The 17,686-nt window shown below is 36.3% G+C and overlaps 2 protein-coding genes across 2 annotated transcripts; both read right to left on the bottom strand.

The window, feature by feature from the left end:
* Positions 1–8,388: 8,388 nt before the first annotated feature.
* Positions 8,389–8,934, bottom strand: LOC129948551 (uncharacterized). Its single transcript, XM_056059617.1, has one exon. It carries the CDS (start codon positions 8,932–8,934, stop codon positions 8,389–8,391), a length of 546 nt encoding a protein of 181 aa, XP_055915592.1.
* Positions 8,934–9,896, bottom strand: LOC129948549 (uncharacterized). Its single transcript, XM_056059601.1, has one exon. It carries the CDS (start codon positions 9,894–9,896, stop codon positions 8,934–8,936), a length of 963 nt encoding a protein of 320 aa, XP_055915576.1.
* Positions 9,897–17,686: the final 7,790 nt, after the last annotated feature.

The following is a 17,686-nucleotide window of genomic DNA, read 5'->3' as shown; positions in this document are numbered from 1 at the left end:
AAAGACTATCACATTGAATATCTCTGGTCGTCAATGACAAGGGACTAAGCCTCTATGTAGCACTGCCAATTGGGGGACCGGTGATGATGATGAATCCTCTGCTGCCATCGCAACTGTCAAATCCAATGTCTCGATAAGGACTGCAATGCGGGTCGCTCCCGCTCGCTCTTTCTCTCTGTCTGATGCTGTTTCCGGAATAATAGGCTGTCCAAAGGCAAACTGCCATTGTCCTGACCGACCTATACCCAAACCGACACCAAAAAGCCCATTTTCACAGCAAAGAAAAAAGAAGAATTGTTGTTATATTCGAACCTATACCTATCGATATACCAACACTCACATATAGAATATGCAGAATCACCACGTACCTAGATATTCATCGGTGAAGGGCCATCACCACGTCAGAAAATATTTCGCGATAGCAAAATGTGGTTTTCAGTAAAAACCACCCGGCTCAACTCGTAGGTATACATACGTGTGTTTGTATGTATATACGTACTCTACGCGACGCGACGCGACGTAACGCACATAAAACCAGAGCTCAGTTACTTTCGGTTCAATTAATATTAATTTTGAAAATAGAGGTGCTTGTCATGATGGGGGTTTTAGCGAGTGAAGGTGAGAGCACTTCCGACCACAAAAGCCTATACGCGAGTTTCGCCAACCGCTTTCAGAATATATCCATCCTCTCCCAAAATACAGAATTGGTATAAACTATAATATAGCCTTATCCTATACCTAGGCCTACCTATACTATTGTATGCCTTGTGTGTCTATGCACCTACATATGCATACATATGAGGTGGTCTAGGTCCACTTGAACAAAGGATATGACTTGTGTAGACCAAAGTCACTACGAAATGGCAGATAATTTGTTTAAAAGCCGACAATTGTCGCACGTCTCATGTGTCCTTGGCAGTCTCAGCGGCTATACATGAGTAGATATACACACAAACACGTAGATACGAAAGTCTATAGGGCCAAAGGACGACTGAAGCCGTTATCATGTTTCAAAATATTCGGACCACTCACGCTCTAGCATTGTGTGCCATGTCATGATGCAGCCGTACTTGGTGTGGCATTTTTCTGATGGCCAAACTAACTGCCCGCAATTTATGTAAAACCTTAGTTTACCTGCCACACAGGGTGTGTTACTTTCATAGGAATAAATCAAACAAATTCAAAGTTAACTTTGGAGTTCCACGAGGTAGTCATTTAGGGCCTAGTCTCCTTATTTAATTTATAATCGATGTAACTGCTGTATTGAACCACTTTGACTGCATGATTTATACCAACGACGTTAAAAATTTCAAGATCATTTCAAGTACTCCTGATTGTGAAGAATTGCAATGTTATCTTAGCTCGTTTTATTATTGATGATTTCGTAATTGTAAATGTAAAATTATGAGCTCAACTGAAAAGCTGTCTGTAATTTTTTTTAATTATTTGTTTGACGTTATGGTATGTCTGGCTTTGGTTTAAGACTTGATGGCGAACTACAAATCTCAACAACGACAAAAAAAAACATAAACTTAATAACTTATAAGCTTAGTTTAATTCTTGGCCGAATTGAGAGTAGTCGAAACTACTTTCTAATCCTTTAGTTAAGACTTCTCCTTATAATATTTGTTTGAAGAATTCTCAAAAATACTTCTCAGGTTTGGATCCCAAATCATGTCTGTCATAAACTCAGATTAGAACTGGTGTAACAAAGGTTCCCTAGATTTGCGCTAAAGGGGCTAGGATGGGTTCTTTCCGACCTTTCACCTTTTCAAAACAGACTTAAACTTATTTCTTTACCAAGTTTTGAGAAAGAATTCTGTTAATGTAGTACTTAGTTGATATTAATAAATAATGAATGAAACATTTGGTGCTAAAATTTGCTTCTTTCATTAAAAGTTGAAATTAAATTTCATTAAAGTAACTTTTTCTCTGTTAATTTTAAAGAAATGAAACCTTCCTTTTTACAAAACACCCTTTAAGAAAATTTGACAAGAGCAAATGAATAAAGGTGTAGACCGCAAATTTCTCTGTCCCTTAAATTACTGAAAATTTCAGTAATAGCTGAATTAGCTTTAGGATCAGAAAACTGAATGGATCCTAGACAGGATTAGTTTCAATATTTGTTGCTTTTGTTTTTGTTGTATATAATCTAAATCTAAACCATATTTCGCGAACATACTTACGCATGTTTAGCAAGTGTATGCTATTTATATCTTTCAATGTGTGGTTAAAGCACCACCGATAGTTTGTTTGTACAACGTTGATCTACTCGAGTAGCTTGCCTTTCCTTTTTGAAGAAGGACCGTATAAAGACTGCACTGCATCACATGATATCTAACGCTAGCGATTAATTTAATGAATATCGTCCACCTTGTTCTCGTATCATGTTACACAGGACAACGTGATGAATACGAGTATAATATCCATCGTTTAGCCCCTAAAAACGATTAGATGACGTGTTGGTGGTATTATGTACGAGCAGAATTTCAAAGTCATCACATTAAAAGGATGAGTTTTGAGACTAGAAAGGATTTTCGGGTAAAGGTAAAAACAACGAGCATATCTACCTATGTACATACATATACGAACATGTCTTGTCTAAAGGTTCGTGTTGAAAGTTAACTTTTGACTGACGGAAGTGGAGGCCATCGTCATCGTAGTCGTCGGCTTTGCTTATGTTTATGTTGATCCTTCTTAATATGGGTCAGTGTCATTGAAAAGTGATATAAATTGACACAACAAAACGTGTGTTTTATAATCGACACGATTGATATCCATACATTCCTATACACATATAAAACGAAAGTTCATGTTTCGCCTTTGTTGACAAAATGAGAATTCATTTTTAGAAAACTAAATATTAAAGCGTATTTTACTCAAGCGAAGAGATTCATTACATAATGTTTCAAGTTCGTGCATAACTTGACGTACAGAATATATGTACATATCTAGGTACATAAACGTCTGCGTGTGAATGATGTGAACATTTGTGTTTACACCATATACACATAAATATATGAAGACATGCCAAAGACTTTTGGAAAGGTTTTATGGTCTTTAATTTAATATATGAATTTCTCAAAAGACTTTATTGAAAATTTATGTCATAAAAATAAGCATAAGCTTGATTTTTTATGAGTTTTTTTTGTTGATAACATTTTATTGGGCGTAGACAGTTTTTATGTCATAAAAAGTCCATTATGAATAAAGTTAAGCAGTGGCATTTAATTCGAATGACGAACATGGCACGGTACTAGGATTTTTTGAATACCTACATTAAATAATTTTCTACCCTTCCCCAAATCTGCCACTGATACAGGCTTTAAAAAACCAACTTTCATATTAAAATTCAAGATATTTAATATTAAGCTCCTGCTCCCTTTAAAGGTAGTTATAGTTTTTTTTATGAAGGTTTGAAAGTTAGTTGGTTTATTCCTGATGTTTTAAGATTCTGAACAGTAATAATCTTTATTTTCAATACAGTTTGTAAAGTATTTAAAAACAAAGTATTAAATCTCAACTTTCAACACCCCCTCTAGATTTTTTTACTTTTATACCAATGAGAGTACAACAGTTGTTATGTTTTGTAGCAATGATTCTTTTAGTTAGAACATCAGCAGGCATCTCTTTAGTTTTCAAATATTCTACTTTTAATTTATTATCTTCTATAAGATCTCGAATGAAATGGTGTCTTATATCGATGTGCTTTGAATGCGTGATAAACGTTGTTTTTAGATATGTTTGTGGCACTCCTGTTATCGCATTGCAATATAAGTTCTTGATTCCAATTAATTAGTTCTCGCAATAAAGATTGAAGACAAAGTGCTTCTTGAGATGTTGAGGCTAAGGCCATATACTCAACCTCTGTGGTGGAGAGAGCGACAGAAGGTTGTTTCTTTGCATTCCAAGAAATAGGTCCTTGTTGGTATTTAAAGCGATAACCTGTAGTTGATTTTCTGTCATCTGCATTCAGCATTCGAAAATCCTTCTAAACATTCTTCAATGTCTCGAGTGTATTCTAATTTATTGTTCCTTTTATATAACGGAAAAATCGCTTAACAGCGAGATTTTGAAGGATTATTATTAAATCTTGATAAAGCCCCCACTGCAAAAAATGCTTCCTATAGCTTCTTGATATGGAACGGTTTTTATGTAATTAGTTTCGTGTTTGCTTTTTTGATGTGTTTGTTTTATAAGCTTTTGGTTAATATCTAAGGGTGTGGAACAGTGGATACCGGATTACAATCCTCCATGTCGAATCGCTTGACAATATTCTTTAAGTATGTCCGTTGGTCTATCCATTACTTTCCCTTTTCTCGATCGCGAGTTATTTGCATACCAAGCACAAATTTAGCTTCTCCAAAATCTTTCATCTCGAGTGAATTGGCCAAATTTTCTTTGATAATTCTTTTTTCATCTTTGTTATTTGTAAAAATCTACGTAAATAACGACGAAAGTTTTATCTATGCTGTTTGTCTTGTAACAAATACACGGATCCGTTTTTGATTGTTTAAGTCCAATTTTCTTTAAAGTTTCATCCAATTTCTTATTCCAAACTCTGCTAGCTTGTTTGAGACCGTACAGTGATTTCTTGAGTGTACATACTTTATTTTGAAGATTATTAAAACCTTTAGGGAGATTCGTGTAAATGTCTTCGTTAAGCTCAATTTGCAGGAAAGCAGTCACGACATCCATTTGATCGATATCCAAATCATATCGTACAGCCGAAATTAAAAGTACCCTTATGGAAGTGTACCTTAAAAATATTTCTTGATAATCGATCCCTTGACGTTGCGAATACCCCTTTACGACCAATCTAGCTTTATGTTTTTCGACATTACCACTTGCATCTTTTTTCGTCTTAAATGTCCATTTGGAATTTATGGCTTTATTTCCTTTTGGTACAGAAACTATTTTCCAAGTGCCATTTTTCAAAGCTGTATATTCAACGTTCATTGCTTTTTTCCAATCAGACATATGTTCGCTCTTCACAGCGACTGTCTTTGGATCTTTATCATTGTTGCTGGCCACGTACGATTTTTAACCGTATCTTTCAGGTGGATTTCTTATTCTGGGAGATTGTCTTATTCCTCTCTCAGATATGATTCCTTCTGAAGATTCTTCAACAATTAAATTATCTTGGGCATCCAAAAAACTGTTTTCACTTTTGCTCATGGAAAAATGCGTCTCGACTTATTATGACTTATTTTTACTTGCGACATATAGGAACTATATGGCAAGTTTTGCATTCGTGCAAAATTTCGAACTCGAGATTTTAATCAAACATGATATTACGATGGTAAAGAAGTCGAAAAAAGTGGGTCCCGCGATTCCGTCCGGTCGGTTTTGTCTGTCTGTCCACGCTCCTACAGCCTAAACCAATGGGTTGATTGAGTTCAAACTTGGAAGTTAAGGTTTTGAGCAGATATTCTCTAAAATTTTATTTTTTAACTTGGCTTCTTTTGATAAGAAAAACAAATTTTTGTATTGCTCAGGAAAGGTACCGCTCATAGAACCGTTATTTTGTTTTTTAATTTTCTCAGCAACTTTTAGGAGCGTGTACTAAATTAAATTAAAAACGCGACTCAATGTATTAAACAATATATGTAAGTATTAAGTATTATTTATAAAGTAATCGATTTAATTAATTATTTAATTGAAACATGAACGACGTTATCTGGCTGAAGGCAAATCGACGAATGATGATGATGAAGCAAAAGTAAAAATGGGTAGATGAATTTGTAACGCACTCTTGCGGCCGATCCGAAATGCTCGATAATATTTCTTTGATATTCAAATTTGAATATTTGAAACAACGGGCGTTGGGTATATAGACTCCTACAACACTCCCCTTCCAGTGACTTTGTTACGATGGGATTGAAGTTAGTTCCTATTTATCCCAAGTCTGTCTGGAATTCGAACTGATCTACCTGATCTAGTTTTTCGGATGATGATGTCATCAGCTGTTTCTGGAGAGACGGGTAGAGATGTTGGTTTTTCTGAGCTGGGATTATGATTGTCTGAAAGTAGAAAAGCCGGTTTTAAACGATCGATCGAATCTTAACAACAAAAAATTTATTTGATCTTTTAACGACGGGGAATGGACCTTCATATGGTTGTTGTAGTCCGATTCTAACTGCATCTCTTCTGATGAAAACGTGGGATGATGTAGATAGTTCTTTGAACACAAAGATTTTTCTGGATCCGTGACGGGATGCTGAAACTGATGTTAGATGTTCAAAATGAAGTCGAAGTTGGTTGATGAAGGTTGTCGGATCACTGACGCTATCTTTTCGTGGTGACAAAAATTCACCGGGGATTCTGATGGATTCTCCATACAACATTTCGGCTACTGTAGCTTGTAAGTCTTCTTTGTATGCTGTCCTGAGCCCAAGGAGTACAACAGGAAGTTCGTCGGCCCATGCTGGGGATTCATGGCACTCAATAGTGGCTTTCAATTGGCGATGGAACCTTTCAACCATGCCATTAGCGGCAGGGTGGTAAGCAGTTGTCGTCAGATGATTGATGCCAAACAATTTTGTCAAAGCCTGAAATAGATCAGACAAAAATTGTCTGCCACGGTCAGATGTAACCTTGAGTGGTTCTCCAAAACGGGATATCCAATTAGCGAAGAGTGTTCTTGCAAGTGTCTCAGCAGTGGAATCTTCTAAAGGGTAAGCTTCAGGCCAGCGCGAGTACCTATCGACAACCGTTAGGCAAAATCTGAATCCTCGTGAATATGGCAGTGGTCCAACGAAGTCGACATGTATATGCTCAAACCTCGACGATGGTTGTTCAAAGTTTCCAACAGGGGATGACGTATGACGAGTTATCTTTGATCGATGGCACGGAATGCATGACTTTGCCCATGCTCTGCAGTCTTTTCGGATTGAAGGCCAGACGAATTTTGATGAAACCAATTTAACTGAAGCGTTTGTTCCAGGATGACTCAAGCTGTGCAGTGATTCAAATACTTGATGGCGAAAAGGTTTTGTTACAAACGGTCTAGCAACACCTTTTGACACGTCACAAAATATTTGCAATTGAGAGTTAGGAAGCGGAACTTTTACAACCTGTAATGCAGAAGCAGATTTAATAATGTTTTTAAGTTCTCTATCACCTGTTTGAGACATTGCGAGTTCTTCAAAGTTCACTGACTTGCTGATGCCTTCAACTATTGACAACGTATCTGCTACTATATTTTCCGTTCCAGCGATGTGTTGGATGTCAGTTGAAAATTGACCAATGAGATCAAGACATCTAAACTGTCGAGGTGATGCCTTTTCGGGCTTTTGCTTAAAGGCAAACACCAACGGTTTATGATCTGTGAAAATGGTAAAATTTCTAGCTTCCAACATAAACTTGAAGTACTTTACGGCTGAGTAGATAGCTAAAAGTTCCCTGTCATACGTGCTGTATTTACGTTGAGAGTTGTTGAAACTCTTTGCAAAATATGACAGTGGCTTCCAACCGATTGGGGTTTTCTGTTGTAGGACTGCACCCATGGCACAGTCTGATGCATCAGTGAAAAGTCCCCATTCGAGTGTCGGATCAGGATGTGCAAGCAAGGCAGCTTTAATAAGTCCCTCTTTACAAGCAGCAAAAGCTTGCAAAAGTGGTTTTGTCCAAGTGATGGATTTGTTGCCTTTGATGTCCGGTCCCTTTAAGCACTCGTTCAGTGGAGCTTGAAGGCTGGCTGCGTTTTTGACGAAGCGCCTATAGAAGTTGATAGAACCCAGAAATCTTCTAAGCTGCTTAACTGTCGTTGGTGGCTTACAATCAATAATTGCCTGGATTCGTTCTTCGGGCGGTCGTATGCCGTCGCTTGATATCAAATAACCTAAAAATGTTATTTTAGACTTACCAAACTCGCATTTAGCAACATTAATGACAACGCCAAATTTGTTGAGTCTTTCGAAAAGAGTTTGAAGATGGTGAAAATGTTGCTCTTCGTCAGCCGATGCCACCAAAATATCGTCCACGTATGGAAAGCAAAAGTCGAGACCATTTGTGACTTCGTCGATGAACCTCTGAAAGGTCTGGGCGGCATTTCGGAGGCCAAACGTCATGAACGCAAACTCAAACAGTCTTTCTTGATGTCTTTTGGTGCGATCGGAATCTGATTGAACGCTCTTACCAAATCAATCTTGGAAAATATTTTCTTCCCTGAGAGATTAGCTGAACAATCCTGAAGATTTCTTGGAGGATAGTTGTCTGGAATCGTGCGGTCGTTTAAAGAGCGGTAATCTCCACACGGACGCCAATCACCTGACTTTTTGGCAACGAGATGAAGTGGTGATGACCAGCAGCTTTCGGAACGGCGAGCTATTCCCATTTTCAGCATTGTCTCGAACTCACTTTTTGCAATTTTCATCTTGTCAGGTGCTAACGTCGTGATTTGCAGCTAACTGGAGGGCCTGCTTTCGTATTGATGTGATGAACGGTGGAGTGTCGGATTTCTTTGAAGCTTCCATCTGGTCGAGTCAAACTGGGATACTTTTTAAGCAGCTCGATGTACTTTGAAGTTCCGGAAACTGATTTCACATGTGATGACATCTCAAATGCGTGGCAACCCAGTGCGGAAAGTCCAGTAATTCCGTCTAGCAATCTGCTGTGTGATACGTCCACAAGAAGTTGATAGAAAGCTAGAAAGTCCGCACCGATAATAGGTTTGCTGACTTCTGCTACCACAAAACGCCATGTAAAATCTCGACGGAGGCCTAAGTTCATCTGCAAGGTGCGAAAACCGTAGGTTGGAATCGGGGTTCCGTTTGCAGCGAAAAGAGTATAGTCGGATGGTTTTGACTTTTGACGTGAACCGGTATGTGGAAACACCGAAACGTCCGAGCCCGTATCTACCAAAAATTGCAATTTTGACGTTTTGTCCGTGATGAAAAGACGGCTGGAAGTTTGGCTGTCATTCACCGTCATCAATGACATCCGTTTTCGTTTCCCGCTTGCTGGTTGAAATCACATGGTGGGCGGCAATTTCTTGCTTTAGATCCCCAGTTACGATGGAAATAGCAAAAACGAGTTTGATTATTGTTTTTCTTCTCGTTCGAAGTTGGTGTTGGATTTCTGTTTTGCCTAGCACGAGAGCGTGATCTCGATCTTGCCAGCCTGCGATTTTGGTCTCCTCGGTTCGTGTACATGGCTTCAACTTGCTTAGCCAGTTGTTCCACTTTCTCTGAGAGACTCAAAAATGAAGGATTTGGGTGGCTAGATGTGCTGGCAACTTGTTGCTGTGGAATGACGTCGTTGATTCTGTCTGCGATGAGACCAAGGTTATCAAGATTTGTTGGATTTTCAGCTGTACCAGGAGGATGTGCAGCAAGTATAGATTGTGTTTGGACAGGCAATCTATCAATCCAAATTGCCTTTAAAGCATCGTCAGTCATTGTACCGCCAGCTAAATCCTTCAATCGTCGAAGAAACTGAGACGGTTTCCTGTCACCTAGCTGTTCTCGATCTAGCATTTGCCTAATCTGTGTGTCTCTAGATGGGGCCAAACGAGAAATAAGTTCTTCTTTTAATCGAACATATGCATTACCTTGTGGTGGATTGATGATGACGTCTTGTACTTCTGAGGCTGTGGTCTGATCCAGATGAGCAATGACGAGATTAAACTTTCGGGCATCAGATCGCAAATTCACCAATGTAAACTGTGCTTCGAGTTGAGCGAACCAGAGCTTCACATTTTCTCGCCAAAAAGGTGGTGGTCGCACTTGAGCATGGCTAGATTCAACCTCCGTACCTCTTGCTGCTTCTGCTAGTGCCTGCTGGGAAAGTACTTGTTGCTGGAGATCTTGCAATTGCGCTTCCAATGCTTCCATTGAATTGTCTGTCGGAGCATCAGCTTTAGCGTTCACAGGTTGGTCGTTGGTTCCAGGCATTTTCTTTGTTCACCGTGACAAAAAAAAATTGCAACACAATATACATACGTATATATTTATTTAATTTATTAGTTGGCGTACGCGTCGGGGTCACCAATTTAGGAGCGTGTACTAAATTAAATTAAAAACGCGACTCAATGTATTAAACAATATATGTATGTATTTAAGTATTATTTATAAAGTAATCGATTTAATTAATTATTTAATTGAAACATGAACGACGTTATCTGGCTGAAGGCAAATCGACGAATGATGATGATGAAGCAAAAGTAAAAATGGGTAGATGAATTTGTAACGCACTCTTGCGGCCGATCCGAAATGCTCGATAATATTTCTTTGATATTCAAATTTGAATATTTGAAACAACGGGCGTTGGGTATATAGACTCCTACAAACTAATAAACCGATTTCAATAATTTTTTTTCTGAATACGCTCCTATATTGCTTTAACAATACTTGATTATCAAAAGTGCAATTTTTTAATGTTTGGATTTTTAAAAAAATATTGAATTTTATTTTTTCAAAATTCGATATCTCAAAAACGGGTCAACAGTTTTTTACGAAATTCAAACGTATAGCGTATATTGACCATCTCTAAACAACTGCGTACCAAAAATATTTTTAGTACAAAATTGAAAAATTTTATATATAAAAAATTAATTTAAAAAAAACCGCTCTAACGATTTTCAAAAAAAAAATTGAAAAATCAAATGTTTTTTTATTTATAAAATGGCATTTAAATTTTTGAAGACAAACTTATTTTTCGGGCGAAATTTCGAATCTTAAAATAGTTTTTTTTTTTATATTTTAACTGTGCATGAGCCAGAAAGAGCGCATTATTTTAACAAAATTGTGATTACATTCCTAGCTTTTATCTAAATTAGTGCATTTAGTACATATTTATGTATTTTTATACCTAAAATTATTGTAAATACCAACGATATGGCCGCCCATGAAGCACAATTGTATCGGATATGATATGTTTAATCAACAATCTATTTTAAAGTGTCTATCAAGAAGTAATATTTTGGTAACTTTGTATATGTGATTTTAAAATATTATTCTTTACGAATAAAGTTGTTTCACACATGATTTACCTACTTTTTTAAACAGACTCTTAGCATACAGGAGCAAGTTCGTGCGACCCAGTCGTGCATTTTATTTCTTAACTTCATAGAAGCGATATGATTTTGAGTGTATCCGATAAAAATTACTTCTTTCCCTTTGGCATCGAGTTTCGTCCGCTTTTCTTTTTAGTCCGGTCAAATTAGACCAAAAAATCAGTAAACCCACGACAAATTCAGGGGAAGCTGAAAATTCTTAAAATTGTTTAAATTATAATTATAAACATTGTCTTAAAAGTCCCAACCGATCCCATGTAAGGAAAAAATTTTAGCGGGGTAATAAGGTCCAAAAAATGAGTTTTTCGCGATTTTCTTGAAAACGGTAAGTTTTATCGCAAAATTACCCCAGACATAATTTGTAGATCAGGGAATTTCCTATAAAAAAGGTATCAATAATTTTTTCCCTAAAAGCCACCGCTTCTGAGATATAACGATGCAAAAAATTGCGAGCGTCATAATATGCCTAAGTACCTCACCCATATACTTTCTGTAGCTGTAATGTAAGTAAGAATATGTTTCTGTCGGTGATTTTAAGTTACATTTAAAATATAAAATACTCATGAGTATTATTCTGAGAATATCAGGTATAATGAAATTGTATCGATCGCTAGTGGTGTCGTTGGTGATGATAAAATCAACTGTTATAAAGCTCGTGAAGTTGGACTTGCTTCCATGGCAAAAATAATAGGACTGACATTTCATGATATTAAATTAAAACGTGCCGATAAAGTTGTTCCTCTCTTAGCTATGAGTAGCACAATTAAATTTCATGAAGAAAAAATACCTGTTGACCCTGTATTATTGTTCCAGCGCATGAGTATTACTGCAGCATTTCAGGATGAAATTGAAAAATATTTCGAATATGAATTAGCTCCGTACCCTTTATCGTTGTTTGATGATATCGGGATGCGTAAAACACAGAAGTCTGCCATTTACGGTTGTTTCGAAAAAGTAAACATTGATATTAACAACGATAATGGGACGTACATTATTGATGGTGGATATTTACTGCACCGTGTTGTTTGGGATACTGAAGAAACATTCAGTGTTATTTTTGATAAGTACGTTCAGTATGTACGTCGACATTTTGGTCCCAGAGCTACTGTCGTATTTGATGGCTATAATGATTGCACGACAAATATTAAAGCAGCAGAACAGCGTCGTCGAACTTTGGCAACATCTTCATCTTCCGACATTTTATTTGATGAATTTATGACAGTTCCTACTAGTCAACAGAAATTTTTGGCAAATACTCACAACAAGTCTCGATTTATTTCAATGTTAAAAGAAAAGTTTACTGCTGAGAATATACTGGTTAAACAAGCTCATAACGACGCCGATGTACTGATTATCGAAACAGCAATAGAACAAGTTAACATGACAAATATAACGATTGTTGTGGGTGAAGATGTAGATTTACTCGTGTTACTCACTGCTCGAAGTCCAGCTGAAAAAACTATTTTCTTCTTAAAACCAGGAAAATCTCAAAATCAATCAGAGTTTTATTCATCAAAAAGTTTGTCGACTTTTGCAAAGTGTCGAAATCACATACTATTTTTACACGCCATAACTGGCTGTGATACGACATCTGCATTTTACAGGAGGGGTAAAACAACTGTATTCAAAATGTTTGAAAAGCAAGACTTACTTGCAACTGCTGAAGTTTTTAAAAAATGTAATTCAACTCCAGAAGAAGTTATTACCAACGGATTTCACTTTCTTCTTCGTATGTACGGAGCTCCTAAAAAAACTACCTGCTTAGACAAGTTTCGATATGCATCTTTTGTCAAAAATACTCGAAATAAGAAACAAGTACAATTAGCTTGTCTTCCTCCAACCTCAGTCTCTGCTCATCAACATCTTCTTCGGGTATACTACCAAGTTCAAGTGTGGCTTGGTTATCAACTAAACCCAACAGATTGGGGTTGGAAGTTGGTCGATAATATATTAGAACCAATTCAGACTTTGCTTCAACCTGCGCCGGAAAAATTGCTCAACACTATCTTTTGTAACTGTAAAAAAGGATGCAATGCTAAATGTGGTTGCAAAAAAGTTGGGCTGGATTGTTCTCTGGCTTGTACGAATTGTCAAGGCCAGTCTTGTTCTAATGTAGAATCACCAACAACAGAGGATTCATTTAATACTGACGAAGAAACATGTGATGCTTCACTTTTAACACAATTCACCTATAGTCAGGATGAAGAAGAAGAAGAAGGAGAAGAAGAAGAAGAAGAAGAAGAGGAAGAAGAAGAAGTGATTGACGATTCCGAATCCGACGAATAAACTATTTATTTCTAAATCTAATCACAACAGACCCGTGGAATAGGCCTATAGGGGAAACCACGTTAAAAAAAACGCGCTAAGTACACTACCTCAGAGGTGGCGTGGAAACGTGTGCGTTTATGACGCTTGCAATTTTTTGCATCGTTATATCTCAGAAGCGGTGGCTTTTAGGGAAAAAATTATTGATACCTTTTTTATAGGAAATTCCCTGATCTACAAATTATGTCTGGGGTAATTTTGCGATAAAACTTACCGTTTTCAAGAAAATCGCGAAAAACTCATTTTTTGGACCTTATTACCCCGCTAAAATTTTTTCCTTACATGGGATCGGTTGGGACTTTTAAGACAATGTTTTTAATTATAATTTAAACAATTTTAAGAATTTTCAGCTTCCCCTGAATTTGTCGTGGGTCAAATGTCTAAATTGACCGGACTATTTGCAATGTGAATAACTGCTTGACAACCGAAAACTTTAAGATGCTGCAGATTCACTCTTCTTCTACTCCTTCTTCATGTGTTTTTTCTTTTGTACCTTTGCAAGGTTTTTTTTCGTTAAATAAATTGTGTATTTGCAGCTTCAGCTCAAAAACGTTTGTTGTAGACTCGAGAAGACAACGCGCTTTTTCGATTATGGTTCTATTCATTCTTTCTGCCAACCCGTTTTGTTGTAGAGAATATGGAACCGTTGTTTGATGTTAAATGCCTGCATCTGCTAGAATGTTCTGCATCTAAAAATTGCATTATTCCTTTCCATTGTCGATTGATTTTCTACAAAATTTTTGAACTCAAGGAACTTTTTCTCTACCTCTTTCTTGCTTTTAATGAAAAACGCAAAGACATCTTGAAAAATCATCAATGAATAGAAGCATGTACTCTGAACCTCCAATTGATTTTTGTTCAATCGGACCACAACGATCTGTGTGGACTAGTTCTAATATTGATTCTGCTCTAGTACCAATTGAGTTAAACGATAGGCGTGCCATTTTACCTTTGCTACACGTGATGCAATTGATTTTTGAACTATCGCAGTCAATATTTTGCACCACTTTCGGAACTATAGTTTGTGTGGTTTTAATACTTGGATGTCCAACACGCTTGTGCCAAAGTTCAAAGCGTGAAGCTTCATTTTTTGTAACATATGCACTTTGGTTGGGTGGTCTGTTGAGTCGGAACATATTGTTCACCAAGCTTGCAGTTGCAACAACATTACCCCTTTGGTCTTTCACTAAACATCCATTCTTGGAAAAAATAATTGAAAACCCTTCTGAACAATTTTCCAGTCAGATAAAAGATTAATGCATAAGTCACGAACGTGAAGGACTTCTTAAAATTCAACCTCACTTTCTTTGAATTTTCCAAAAAATACCTTCTATCGAATTGACCTATAAATAGGACTTGCATTTTTAAATTATTTGCAACAATTAGCTCAGAGTTAAGATTTTCAATCTTACTTGAAAAGCATGCACTATTTGAGCACATGTTAGCTGACGCTCCCGAGTCGAAATACCATTCTTCTTTGTCAAGAGCCGTGACGAAAAAACATCCTAACAGCGCATTCCTCTTTTCTTGATGGTTCTTATTCTTTTTTGGACATTGAGCAGCAATATGGCCAAATTCGTTGAAGTTGTAACATTTAGGGACTTAAAGTTCTTATTCCCAAAGTTTTTCTTGTTCTTTCCAACAAAAGCAGTATCTTGACTTGCATCCAAATTAACGTCTTGAAGAAGTTTGGTTTTAATACTGTCTCCTGTAGTAAGAATCCGAGAGCTTTGGATTTCCATTATCATTGGCTTGTATTCTTCGGGAAGACCAGCTAAAAACAGACCTGAGCTTGTACGATGTATTTAAAACATCGTTAACGTACGCATCTACGGTAGAAAAATCTTTCAATTTTGTAGAACAAAACTTTTGGATGATCCCAACTCTCCTCACAAGACCAGAATCTTGAAAAAATGTATGATGAGTATCCCAAATTTCCTTAGCGCTTTTGTTATATCTTATATAAGGATAAGTGGATCTTTCAACAAGCAATATAAGCTCCGATTTTGCGTTTAAGAGCTTCGTTGCATCCTTCTCCGTCATACTGCCATCAGAAACAGCCATTCAGTTGGAAATAAGCTTTAGCGGAAAATTTCCAGTCTTCGAAGTTTTTGCTTCCCCGAAGCTTTTAATACTGAATTTTGTTTCGGACATCTTTTCTCAGTACAAATTTTCTTATTATTTTGTATTTAGATCGTGATAAGGCCCATAACCTGATGTTTTAAGATTCTGAACAGTAATAATATTTATTTTCAATACATCAAACTTATAAAAATTAGTACAATTTGATAACGATAAAATAAACACTAAGTATTTAAAAACAAAGTATCAAATCTCAACTTTCAAGAATTCCTAATGCAACTGTCAAGATTGAGTTTTTTGAAAACTATTGAATTCGCTGTAAATACTCGTTCTTTGATCTTCACTGATTCTCTAGTTTTAAAATCCTGGTGACATGCTGAAGTTGGAGGCAAAAACAGAGTTTTTTTTAGTAACTTATAGTTAGTGCTGAAACACAAAAACCAATACTCACTCACTTAACGCAATTTTCATTTTATTTTTATGTTTGGTATCACAATGTCAAATGTTTATTCTTCAGCTTATTTAATGTTGAAATTAAAATATTCATGAATTTGCATGTAAAGAAGTGCGTAGATTGTCGCATTTCTGAATTCGTACGTAAAGACCTCTTGGGACTGTTGTTTGAATTGAAAAGTAACATTCAATTTGAAAATCTGATAACTGATTAAAAGTTCATGTTATAAATTATTGTTAAAAGAACAAAAAATTGTTTGGGATACTATCATTACCATTGAGTCTAATGCAGACAAAGCACAAAGTAGAATAAATAACAACCTCTAATATCGATTTGTTTTGGCACCACCTAGAGGCCTTTACTTTCCAAAACTATCTTTACTGAAATATTCTTACTGATTACTAATTTGACTTTTATGTTTTATCATTATAATTCGACAACAGTTCTTATAAATATAATACATACTTAAAATCTGAAACATAAACTAATCTATTGAAAAACATTAATGATGGTGATAAAATTTTTCCTTTTATTATTCCAATATTATTATTCCAATATTAAAAATCAATTGCAACTACTTCCTATGATATGTCAAAGAAGAAAGGTTTATGAAAGAAAGTCTTTGTGAGTAAGACGGCAATATATCAATTTCATGAAACCACGGAAGGGATCGAAGACAGAAATGAAAAAGCTTTTCTGAGTGGCTTCAAGTATTGTGACCTGTACGGCGCGTAGTAAGGTGATCAAACTGTACAGGTATATTCCATTAACGATTGGAACTTTTTTGCGTGTAAAACTCATGGTTTAGCATTTGTCAGATGTACTGGTGATTTTTTTTGAAAACTTTGACATTGATCAGGCATTATCTTTCAAATATGAGGATTTTCAGTTTATGAAATAGTCGTTAAAATTTTTGTTTAAGATAAAATGGCTTGATCAATGTATTTCTTTATTCCTAAGATATGAGTCGAAAACCATTTTTATTTTTTTGTAAAACACATTTTTTAGATTAGACCTTTTTAACCTTATTTTAAAACAATATTTCGATAGAATGAAATAATTTGGAAGTAAATATCTTCATTTACTCTTGAGGTATTCAAGTCAATTGTTAGGTTTAGGTTTTAGAGATATTTGCATTTAACTAAAATTTGTCACTTGTTTACTAACGACATGTCAAGTATTGCATTTGTAGAACATTTCGAACTCGGAGTGGTAGAAAAATCGAAAAGTGGGTCCCCCGATTTAGTCCTTCTGTTTGTCCTAGCTCCTTGTTCAAACTTGGATATTAATTTGAAGCCAAATCGCGTTATCCGGAAAATTCAAATTGTCACAAAACCGAACCAATAGATTTTTTCTTAAATTTTCCCTACATTTTTTTTCCTTGATGACTTCTAGTTGGGGACGTCTCAATTCAAGCTGAGAATGTTTTTATTTCACTTCTGCTCAAGTCAAGCTCTAACATTAGAAGATTTGTATTTTGTCTCTGTTTAGGCACGTCTGCACAATTCAAGCTCCCACATTAGAACAATAGAATGAATGAATGAATGAATAATATAAAAATACAAAGCAGGACAGAATCATAGTTGCCATATCGCACCACTTCCGGTCATCAATGTTCACTGTGGTGTATTTGTTGCTGCTACTGCAGCTGGGTCGTTGCAGTTGCCCGTTGATGCTTCTTTCCTCGCTGACGTCGTTCGCGGTCGCAAATACCGCTTATCACGACACTATAAAAAGGGTCGTGGCCTGCGCACTGGTATTTTGCTGGTAAAGTTTCCGATTCGATCGTCAATGTCGTGGATGATGAA

The sequence above is a fragment of the Eupeodes corollae genome, chromosome 1 (genome assembly GCF_945859685.1).
Source record: "Eupeodes corollae chromosome 1, idEupCoro1.1, whole genome shotgun sequence".
NCBI classification, from domain to species: Eukaryota; Metazoa; Arthropoda; class Insecta; order Diptera; family Syrphidae; genus Eupeodes; species Eupeodes corollae.
The sequence above is the reverse complement of the archived record's forward strand: the minus strand, read 5'-3'. Positions and strand labels throughout refer to the sequence as shown.